General features: G+C 40.3%; 1 protein-coding gene across 1 annotated transcript in view; it reads right to left on the reverse strand.

Moving 5' to 3' along the window:
* GLCCI1 (glucocorticoid induced 1) overlaps positions 1 to 10,174 on the reverse strand; it is a 107,875-nt gene extending 97,701 nt beyond the window's left edge. Inside the window, exon 1 of the mRNA XM_032402062.1 lies at positions 9,205 to 10,174. Coding sequence (XP_032257953.1) covers positions 9,205 to 9,655 — 451 coding nt within the window. The 5' untranslated portion in view covers positions 9,656 to 10,174. The remainder of the gene's footprint in view (positions 1 to 9,204) is intronic.
* Positions 10,175 to 12,548: the final 2,374 nt, after the last annotated feature.

Raw genomic sequence — 12,548 nt, forward strand, 5'->3', positions numbered from 1 at the left:
GCTTAACGACTGAGCCACCCAGGCACCCTGCAAATGATATTTCTGATAAAGGGCTAGTATCCTATCAAACCCAACACCCAAAAAATAATCCAGTTAAAAAATGGGCAGAAGGCATGAACAGAGACATTTATCCAAAGGTGACATACAGATGCTAACAGACACATGAAAAAACGCTCAACATCACTCATCATCAGGGAAATACAAATCAAAACCACAATGAGATACCACCTCACACCTGTCAGAATGGCTAAAATTAACAACTCAGGAAACAACAGATGTTGGCAAGGATGTGGAGAAAGGAGAACCCTCTTATACTGTTGGTGGCAATGCAAATTGGTGCAGCCACTCTGCAAAACAGTATGGAGGTTCCTCTAAAAGTTAAAAGTAGAACTATCTGAACTACCGTATGATCCAGAAATTGCACTCCTAGGTATTTATACAAAGGATACAAACATACTGATTCAAAGGAGCACATGCACCTCAGTGTTTATAACAGCACTATCAACGACAGCCAAGTATGGAAAGAGCACAAATGTCCATTGGCTGATGAATGGATAAAGATGGGGTGTGTGTGTGTATGTAATGGAATGGAATATTACTCAGCCATCAAAAAGAATGAAATCTTGCCATCTGCAATGACATGGATAGAACTAGAGGGTATCATGCTAAGCAAAATAAGTCAGTCAGAGAAAGACAAATACCATGTGATTTCACTCATCTTGGAATTTGAGAAACAAAACAGATGAACATAGAGGGAGGGAAGGAAAAATAAGATAAAAACAGAGAGGGAGGCAAACCATAACAGACTCTTATTAAACATAGAGAACTGAGGTTTGCTGGAGGGGAGGGGAGTGGGGGATGTATTAAAGGGTGATGGGCATTAAGAAGGGCACTTGTGATGAGCACTGGGTGTTATATGTAAGTGATGAATTACTAGATTCTATTCCTGAAAACTAATACTACTCTACATGTTAAATAATTTGAATTTAAATAAAATCTTGGAGGGAAAAAAAGAACAGTATAGAGGTTCCTCAGAACACTGAAATTAGAACTATCATATGATCCAGCAATCCTTCTTCTGGGTATATACATCCAAAGGAAATGAAATCAGTATCTTAAAGAGATATCTGCTCTCCCACATTCATTGCATTATTCACAATAGCCAAGATACAGAAATAACATAAATGTCCATTGATGGAGGAATGGATAAAGAAAATGTCACACATGCGCGCACGCATATTATACAGCCTTAAAAAAAAAAAAAAGAAGGAAATCCTGCCACTGGCAACACAGATGAACCTGGAGAACACTGTACTAAATAAAATAAGCCAGACACGGAAAAACAAATACTGTATGATCTCACTTACAAGTGGAATGTAAAAAAGTCAAATTTATAGAAGCAGAGAGTACAGTGGTGGTTTCCAGGGTCTTGCAGGTGAGAGAAATGGGAAGATACAGGTCAAGGGTACAAACTTTCAATTATAAGATGACCAAGTTCTGGGTAAATAATGATGAATACTACACAGCATGGTGACTCTAGTTAATAATACTGTATTGTATACTTGAAATTTGTCAAGAGTAGATCTTAAGTGTTCTCATCGTACACCAAAACAAACAGTAACTATGTGAGGTGATGGATGTGTTAATTAGCTTGACTGTGATAATCATTTCATGGTGTATACATAGATAAAACCATCATACTGTACACTTTAAATATATACAATTTTTATTTCTCAGTCATACCTCAATAAAGCTGGGGGGGAATACTTAAAAAAAATTATCTAGTTTAATAACCTTACTTTTCCTTTCAGAATTTTTTCTCTACCTAACCAAAATCTTAAAAATCCCACCTCTCACTTCATTTTTAAAAAATTTTATTTATTTATTCATGAGAGACAGAGAGAGAGAGAGAGAGAGAGGCAGAGGCAGAGGGAGAAGCAGGCTCCCTGCTGAGCAGAGAGCCCAATGTGGGGCTCGATCCCAGGACCCTGGGATAATGACCTGAGCCAAAGGAAGACACTTAACCGACTAAGCCACCCAGGTGCCCCCCCACCTCTCACTTTAAAGATAGAGAAAATAAGATGTCAAGAATTGGTGACTTGCTGTAAGTCAAATGTTAAAACTGGAAATAGAACCCAAGTCTCTTAACTCCAAATTTAATATTTTCCCAGTATACCTTTTTGTTTCTAAGACTCTTATAGTACCATTTAGGAAATAACCTGGACTTTAATGTGACTATTCTGGAGAAAAGAGCTAGGTTATTCTATTAAGGAATAATGTAGTCACACAATGCTTCATTCCACTTTCATCAGAAAAAAGACAATCCCGGGGCACCTGGGTGGCTCAGTCGGGTTAAGCATCCAACTCTTGATTTCATCTCAGGGTCATGAGACTGAGCCCTGTATCGGACTCCACAACGGGCATGGAACCTGCTTAAGATTCTCTCTCTCCATCTCTAAAAAAAAAAAAAAAAAAGACAATCCCAAAAGCAAATTTATAGAATCAGTTATAGGGCAACTCTAGTTGTCAGTCAATGCTCATTCAATCTTATATTCAATACGATCTATAATAATTATTTTGTTAGGTATATAAGTATTAATAAAGCTAAACAAGCCACAAAGAGTTCACTTATGTCTTGTTTGTTCTGCTTAAGAAAACAAGTGCATGATACCTTTAGAAAGTTTATTTCTTAGTAATGTAAAAGTTAAAATTAGTTATATGGACTATTCACAAAAGTTCTCCCTGTGGTTATAATGGCTAAATAAGGAGTTATTACTGTCAGTAGGTGGTAGGTATTTCATCTTTAGTAACACTAGGCAGCAAGTTGTAGCAGTTTATGAAACATTCAGATGTTTAGTAGATTTAATTCTAATGACTTGTTAAGACGATTTTGGACACTGATTTTGCCACACAATAGTGGGTTTCACCAGTTTCTTCCATTCATCCTTATTTTTGGTGAGCCATCATTAAGGTGCACCATGGTGGCACTTCATTAAGCTACAAACATTCACAGTTCAAACCCACAAATTGCAGTGATAACTTCTTAGCTCTTGGGAGGGCTCAATTAACCTAGCACCAGTTGCTGAGACAATCACTTGAGACCAGTCTCTGCTTAGTGATTCCTGAAGCATTCATTAGTTTACCACCATGTGTAACTAACTTCTAACATTCGTGGAGAAAAGTACTTCTCACTATGATTCAAGGACAGCACAAATTCTAGATGGGAAGAGGGCCAGAAACAGTCAAGTTCATATCCCTGAGTCCTCAGGAAGAAGGATTTCTCACTTTCTTGCCCTCTCTCACACACACTTATACTTTTAAGAACAAATGGAGAAATATGACCAATCCATATATATTCTATTCCGGTTACATTCACCATCCTGTGTCTTACATGTTTAGACATTCTGAAAATGTCAAGGCACATCCTAGCAAAGTGTAATAGTGCTGTGAAAACAGAAAACCTATTCTTTAGTAATTCTTTTAGCTCAGAAATCACAGCTGGTCACCAATATCAGAGTCTTTTTGAGTTAGGAGCAATGGGATAGTCTTGTGGAATAAACGCTAGATCTGGAATCAGAAGATTTGCACTTCAAATGCACTTTCTTGATAAATGAACATATACATTGCCTAGTATATAAAAAAGCACTAAAATGCTTTCTTCCTTTCTACCTACAACTAGAGACACAACATAATAGAGGGGAAGTTACTCAGGTATTCATGAACTTGCCTCCTCCTGTTATTTGCCTCAATAACATTCCTTTGAAGTAAACAACACTGCTTAAAGGTATCTGCCATGTTTGTCCCTAAACCGAAATACTGGAGAAGTATTTTTCTCTACAATTGTTCATAATGTAAGGAAAACCCTTATTTTCTTTCTTTCTAATCTGTTTTGCAGAATAAGCACAAATCTTATTCTTTTAGAATCAGCCAGATGATGGGTGGACTCATGGTCAGTTTAAGGGGTCCAGATAAAGGGTGGAGGGAATTTCTGGCTCTTCCATCAGTTCCTCAGGCTCCCCATTATTAATAGGTGAGTAGTGTTCTCTCTTTCCTCCACTTTTGGCAAACTCAATTAAAAAACTATCAGTCTCAAAATCAACCTCTTGTTAAAATACAAGTATAAAAGGACAGAAACAGCACCAGTGATTCGGCTTCCTTATCATTTAATAACAAAATTATATATTGAAGACAAAATACAACAGCGCCAGGCACAGGTACTGTGGAAAAGCCTGTCTTGGTGGTGGTGTCCAGCAATTTTAAGCACTGGAGAAAAGACTGAACTAAAATTAAGAATATCATGGCTGTCAGTACATACTCTTTGGCAGACTATTAGCGACATGTGAAAGTTTTGATAAAACAGGTGTCTAGAAATTTGTTTAAATTTCAGACTTAAGAAAAACCTTCTCCTATTAGCCATTTATTGAACACTACCATTTATTTCCATTGTTATTCATTGCCATGGAGCCCAATTATTTGTTTTCTTATTCACATTTAGTCTGCATTATCACAAATAAAATAAAGACCACAAGGATGTCATTACTCTGCAGCATTTCCCAATGCATAATTCCTAATTTGCATTAAATCCTCGAAGAAATGTACACTGCAGTGAATGACATGTCCTTCTGTAATAAGTACTGTAAATAATGAAATAATCTTTAGCTCAATATACACACACAAAACTACACATACAGTTAAATTGACCAAGGTGCTTTTATATATCTTAGGTGTACGATATTCAATATGCTTAGGATACATTATTTGAGAGGAATATAATCTTTGAACATAAGACAGTAGTTTAAGAAGAAATAACTCCTATAATTTCACTTATCTATTTAAGGGAACTAGAAATCTTATGCACCATAACTGATGGGAAAAGCTAAATAATCAATGCTGCTGATACTTAGTGTAGTTCTCAAAGGCCTAAAACCTTTCTCAAAAACCAGTATTTGAAACCTGTCATTTTAGAAACAAAACAAAACAAAACAAAAAACCCTACAACTCTTAACTATTTTTACTCAAGTACAGGAAAGCTTTGAAACAATTTCCTCTAAGCACTCAAAGAAAATTAATTTTAAAAGAGGGGGCCATGAGAAGGACTTTAATTTCTAAGAATACCCTGAGAGGTAACTTTGTATGAAGAGAATGTCGGAGTATCTCCAAAAACTAAGGGGAGAAAAAAGTAATTAAAAATGTTGCATTCCACAAACTGAGCATAGCATAAAAATGACTCAAAAGGGGCAATTTAATGAAAAGATTAAAAAACTGAAAGCAAATTAATGGATTAAAACACAAAGACATACACGTACACATTGCATGAAGTCATTCAACATTACATGCTGGCTGGCTTTGTATTTTCTTTTAAAATATAATCATAACTTCTTAATGCATAAAACAATAAAGCTCTCAATAATAATCATGAAAAATTCTAATCAAATTTCACTCTAGAATTAGTTAGTAATCTGCTAGCATATTAAGCCTAAATAAATGTTATGTTAAACCAGGAATCAACGCATGCTATTTTCCATAACAGGAGCCATATAAATTACAAGTTCTTCCATGTTTTTTTAACTTCCATGTTTTTGTACCATGTTTTGGTACACTTAAGAATCAGCAGTATTCTCCATCCAGAGTACTCTAATGCAACTGATTTTATATCTTTTAGAATTTATAATTCATCCTAATGCTCAATCCTTTAAAAAAAAAAAAAAAAAAAAACCACAATAGGATCTGCTACTTACTATCTTATCTTGCACAGTAAAATTGTGAGCATTTGCTAGGTTTCTAAATCCATAGGTTTTGCTCTGAGGTTTCAGAAAAAAGCAACTTTATTTTCTTTTGGTTATTACATATGATTTTAGCTTACAGATTATTAATTTTTAACACTAACATCCTGCTATATTCTCATTTGAGTTGTCCTATTTATTTCAAAGGTAGACTTTATGTATTACCATTACAAAAAAATAACTATTTGCATAATACTTTATGATTTTACATCTATTACAAACACATCACAGGGAGCCTGAGGATGCATTCAGCAGCTTGTCATTCACCACTTCAAGACCCTTCAGAACCAAACAAGGGGGAGGGTGACATTTTGCTAATGGCAGAAGTAAAGAAATGAATATAAATAACAAACCTTGAAGTTTTAAAAAATACAAACAAAAATATGATCCACATGCATAAACAAGATAGTTTTAATTTGTAAAAGTCCAGGTAAAGATGTATGTGTCTTCTGTTTTGATACCCTTTTAAATTATCTAAAACTGTGCTACAAAAATAAATTGCCATCTTGTTGAATTTTATAAACTAATATATTAAAATTTGATTGTACCTCTTTACAGAATTCAGCTTTTCCTCAGCTTTGTGAAATAATCTGAGTATCCTTTCTTTATTACTACTGATTTAACCCCATAAATATGCATAGTAAGAATGTTTAAGAGGGAAATAATAATGATCCAACATGTTTAGAAATCATGTTGTTTCATAATTTCTTCTTGGTAAAACAATTACAAAGAAAAGTGTTTAAAGCTTCTGTATTTTCTTCCATAACCACCAGTCCAGATAAAAAAAAAAATACTGAATGCTCAATTATGACATCTCCGGTCTAAATGCTCATAGCACTTGAAGCTTTTTGTAAACAATATGCCTCTATACTACATACATATCCCTTGAACCACCATCTACTTAATTTAACATTTTTAAATGTAGTTTCAAATGCAGTGTAACACCATCTTACACACACACACACACACACACACAGAGGAGTGTGCAGAAAAGGAAGGAGGTGGAGAGCAAGAAATGGAGCATGTTGTTGTTTTTCATTCATGCAGTATAGTGATGTCAGTGTCTGCAGCAGCAGCGGCCGCGGCGGCAGGAGCCTTGACCTGTGGAGGCTAAAATCCACTGAAGTCAGAACCTCACAGAATTCAAAAGAAACTGAGTAGATAATGTTTGAAAAAATGTTCAAATGTTCATAGAATGGATTTTAAATGGCTAAACAGGATAGATTAGTTGCACAGTTTTAATATGGGTAGAGAGGAGCAAGGCGGGATGTGGAGAAGTAACATAAAGGTAATATAATCAGGGAACTGGGGGCTCAAGAGCCTGCATTCAAAATCCCTTAAATGTAAGAAACTGACAAAACCACCTGGTGTTAAAAACAGCAGAAAAGCCTCTTCTATTCCCAGTACAAGCTCTCTAGTGATGCAAATCTGTCTGCTGCACAACCAGACTCAGGGAAGTGTTTTCATCATGATTACATTAAAATTGCATTAAACTCAGATATGCCACACTACAACAAAGGGGATAGTTTAAGCCTGATCACAAATTTCATTAAAACTACTTTATGATGGACCATGTAATTCTTAAGCAATTAAGGCTTTTGAAGGATGCAGAAAAACAAGTTGTACTATGACGTGTTGTAAGATGTTAGTGTTTATCAACAAAAGGGGAGGAGGCACTAGATGGCCATTATATTGTTGCAGCAAATACTCTTACTTTGCCCACAAAACCCTCTGTACACAGTCTGAAATGCTTATTCTATGGCTGTTACATTAGTCCCTAAAAGAAAATCCCAAAACTCAATCTATGCACTGTTGAAGTTAAATCACTCAAAAATTTCTCTAACTGCTGCCTTCTATTTGTTCTTTTACCTCTCATTTCATATAGCTCCAGAAAATGTGCAAGGGAGCTGCATATGGCATTAATCTGTTAGAAAATGGTGGCCTTTTCTATAAAATACAGCCAAAGATGTGTGTTCAGTTGTGGTCATTATTAGGGCGATCACGTTGTTTTCATTCATTCATTCAGGATTTGCTGGAGGATGTCAGTTTCTGCAGCAGCTGGCTTGACCTGGGGGAGGAGTGGGGGAGCAAATTCCTCCTGGTGCATACAGATTACAGGAGGTATTTCTTGGTGCTCATGTACACATACCACTGCACTACATCCTACTCTGCCACACCATCAAGTGGTCTGAAAACAAGTGCCTTAGCAACATGCTAATTACCAGCCAGAAATATTAAAAAAACACCACCACCAAAACTGCAATCCATCATAACATAATCACTTTCTCCAAGTCTAGGTCTTTCATTAAAAAGCTCCATTAAAAAAAAAAAAATTTCCACATACCACATCAACGTACAGAGCTCCACAGTGTTTCCCTTCCAAGCAGAGAGTTTTCCACTCGGTATGATCAGTTGTCTCCACAATGCTGCTGCAGCAGCAGCATCTGTAGCTCTACCCTGGTATCTAATTATATTAGCTACACCACTCTCCCTTATGAGCTTTAAGTCCCTGTTTTGGCTAATCTTCCTTTTCTCCCCCAGGACCCAACTAGATCATGCACTGTGTCCCCAGACATAAACAAAACCAAACCAAAACACAAAACATTAAGGGAAGCCGACAGCATCCACTAGCTCACCATTACCTTTGACACCTAACAAAAAAGAAACTTGAGATCCTTTAACAGCTCAACTGAACTGTTAAGTGTCCTTAAATATGGAAGGAAAAAGTGAGCACACTCCACAAATAGGTCTTCAGAAATTTACCATGAAAATCTTGAGTTGGGCATAGACGATTTTCAGCGAAGTACTGCTCTGATGCATATGACTATATAAAGTAGGAAAAAGGAGACCAAAAAAAAAAAAAAAAAAAAAAAAAACCCACCAAAACACTATACACTCCAATTGCATATCCAAAACTGTCTCTTCTACACATCCAACAGATATCCTCATAACTAATGCCATCACCCTTCCAAAAAAGAAGAAATATATATATCCCAGTAGTCACAGACACGTTAGGAACTTTGTAGGAAAGCACAAAGAGGCTGTGGATTACAACCACCACCTTATCGGCTGCCAGAGTTTGTGTGCGTGTATTTTTAAGTGTTTCGCCCAGCTCCTCCTTCCCCTGCTACCAACAGCAAACACATGAGTGAGCTAATCAGCTCACAAACTGAAAAACCTTTCGATGCAGGCGAGTGATGGAAGATAAAATCTGAGGGGCGGCATGTGGGTCAAATAAAAGTTGCTTTTCAGTTCGCTCCTCCAAGCCCCGCAACGACCGCAGGGAGGTGAGATTCCCAAAGCCACTTTCACACCTTCGATAATGCACTAGCAAAGAGAAGCCCGGAGAGGCTGAAGTTTCCACGGAGGGAACCGTCGGGGAAGACGCAGCCCGGGAGGACGGAAGGGTTGGGCTCGCTACCTCTGCACACGGGCGAGCCGGGGCTCCGTCTCTCAGGTGAGTTGCTCCTCCGGTGGTTCTCGGGGGACCGTCTCGGGCGGCCCTTGGCCCGCGGCGCCTGCTCGGTCGGGGCCGCGGCTGCGGCCGGCGGCAGCGTCGGACTGGGCGGGCTGGGGCCGCGGGCCGCGCCGGGCCCCGGGAGGTTGCCCAGCGAGGCGGCGGCGGCGGCGGCGGGTGGGCGCGTGGGACTGTGCTGGCTGCCCCGCAGGAGCTGGTAGGGCACCGTGGCGCGGATGGGCTGCAGCAGCCGGCCGGCTCCCGCAGCCGGGGCGCAACCCACGCCGCCGCCCGCACCGTTCCCGTTGCCGGCGGAGGGGGCGGCGGGCGGGGAGCCCGCGGCGCTGCGCCGCATCCTCTGCGGCGGGGGATGAGGGGTCTGAGAAGAACTGGAGGAGGAGGAGGCAGTGGACATGGTGGCTCCGAGGGCCCGGGACGACGCCGGCCGACACGGAGGCGCAGAGCGGGAGGCGCGCGAGCGTGTGGGAGCCGGCGCGATAGTGCGTGCGAGTGTGTAAGGGGGAGGGGCGGGGGTATCGGGGAGGAGGAGGAGTCTCTCGGCTCCCCCTTCCCAACGCGCACCCCCGCCGCCTCGGCGAGGGGGGGAGGGGAAGGCTGCGAAAACAAACGCCCAACGGCCCCAACCGGCGGGCCGTGCTCGGTGTGGCGGTCACGGCCGGGGCCGCGAGGAGCCCGGAGCCGCCGCCGCCCCGGGCATCGCGCTGACAGGGGAGAGGGGCAACAGTCCGGATCACGCAGCCTCGGGGGCCGCTCGCTGCCTCGCAGGGCTGCACGCGCGGGATCGCCCAGCAACTGCAGGGAGGGCCCGGACCCCTGCTTCTGGGGATCGGGACAGGAGGAAAGGGCCTCGAGGTGTCTCGCTCTCCGCGGATCCCGCGCCACCGCAAACACCGCCGCCGCCGCCTCCGCCTGCTCCTCACTCCAAATGGCAACTGATTTCCCCACCCGCACCCCGCCCCCGGCACCGCCTCCCGGCCCTCGGACCCGGCAGCTGCCTCAACGAGCATTCCCATTGGCTCCGCCGCTCTCCACCAGAACTCGAGTGATTGGTTGAGGAGTAGGAGTGAGCGGAGCACTTGCCAATGAGAGTGGTGCGTGCTTCTTTGGAGGCGGGGCGTGAGGGAGTAGAAGAGTGAGGAGGGGGCTGGCTGTGCACGCAGGGAGAGGCGTGAGAGTTGACAGCCTTTGAGATGAGAGCGAGAGTTTGATTGGGCTGCCGTAGGAAAGTGGGTCCGTGCGTGTCCTGCGTGTGCCCCGACACCCAAAGAGACACGCACACCCCGGTAAGCCAGTTGCGAGGGCTCCACCCTCCTGCGCCGATTGTACAACTTGAGATAGACGACACTTAAGGCTAACTTTACTTTGCAAGTACACCTGTTCTGTTGGGACGTTTTAGAGTTGGAACCAGAAGAATCCATCCCTTCCCCTCTAACTATAGTAATTTGAGTTTTTGTGGCAAGTAGACTGACTAATGGATCAAAAGAACTTCAAGGCAGCAGAAGCAAAGTCTAGAAGCTGGACTGAACCAGGGGCCAATATTTTTATAAAAGTCTATCCTTAGATTTGTAGTTATGCAGTGAAAAGAGAATCCAATCTTAGGTTCCAAGACAATAACTGAATTGCAAGGGTTAACAAGGAATTGTACATCATTACACCATCAGTTAGATATATTAATGGAGGGCACCCTGTTGCCTTTCCCCAGAAGCAGATGGCCTCTTGGGAGAAATAAATACCAGACTTAATGTAACAATCCACTGTGGTAAATTTAGTTTTTATTCTGCAGTGAGACTGAAGAGATATGAAGATTTTGGATGACTATCAAAAACCTAAGTTTACCCCATAGTAAACCAAGGTTTTAAACCTTATGCAGAAAAAAAATAAATAAACCTTATGCAGGAACAGTTAATTTAAGGGTCTACATCAGATACTCTCTATTAATTTCCATGAGATAATGAGAGAGAAGTGGGTTTTCAGATTGGTCTACTCTTGGTGTCTGCCCACACTGACAAGTTTCCTTTGATTTTAGGCACTATATGCAGGGTTTAGTTTCACTTAGAGGAGTCATCCTTCTCTGCTTCCTTGTGCTCTCAGTCCAAAAAGCATACTAGCTTCTATAAAAAGTAGATGAAACCCAGTAAAGATTCAAGAATTGCATCCAGTACTTCCCATTAAGAATGGTGGTAGTTCCTCACTTTATCACACACTAGAATAATAGCTAACATTTAATGAACGTTCATCACGTGCCAGCCACTGGTCTAAGAATGTTTTATGTGTTAACTCATTGAGCTCTACTATAATCCACAAGGTAGATATGTTCTCAGCTAAAGCACAAAAAAGTTAAATGTCTTGCCTGAGATTATTTAGCTAGTAAGTGGGGAGCTAAGAATCCAACCTAGGTGAACTAACTTGAATCTGTGAGTAAGCCCTCTGTTCTAGCACATCACAGCTTAAAGCTGTGGACTACATGATTGGTAGAGTATTTACAACAGTCCATGAGTGTGAGATAAGTTCCCATTAGTTCAAAAGAAATTTTACAAGTGAAGATAGCCACTACCTATATGTTTTTCTTCCCACAATAACATGTATTTTAGTTATACATACAGTAAATTCTCTTTTAAATTTGGTGTAATTGATCTATTGTGTTAGTTTTTCCATCTAAAATTAAAGACTCTTCATTAATTAGGAAATTGCATTCTTTTATGAGGAAAAAGCAAGTAGCTTCTTTGCAATGACTTTTTTAGAATATCACAAAAATCTTGAAAGATTAAAATATGTGAAGTTAAAAAAAAGCTAGTAAATTACTAAGTTGTTGATTTGATTACAGCATAGTTTCATTATAGAAATGTCCTCTCTGGCCACTCCTAAATATAAGTATGGAACAACCTCAACACATTAGATTACAATAATTCTAAATTTATACCAAGCCACAGTCATAATGATCAATACTTGATTTGGATCTAAAACCACATACCTAGCCATATTTTAAAGGCTTTCTATGTCTTTCAAATTTACCATAGCCAATTAAATCAGGCATCTAAAGCAAATCTAAACAACCCACAGAGAGAACTACTATGACATTAAAATCCTATTTTCAGTTACTTATAAGTCATCATGACCTATTTGGATGTTCAATCAGCTTCTCTTTGCTAAAGAAATCTTGATCGTCTCTTAAACCTTTATTCTTGCAAAATAAGTACTGATCTTCATGTGTAAGGAATTCAGGCTCCAAACAAATCAAAGATGGGCTAAAATAAACTAAACCCTGCTTTCAAATATCCATTTGTTGA

The sequence above is a fragment of the Phoca vitulina genome, unplaced genomic scaffold (assembly GCF_004348235.1).
Source record: "Phoca vitulina isolate PV1807 unplaced genomic scaffold, GSC_HSeal_1.0 scaffold4, whole genome shotgun sequence".
Classification (NCBI taxonomy): Eukaryota; Metazoa; Chordata; class Mammalia; order Carnivora; family Phocidae; genus Phoca; species Phoca vitulina.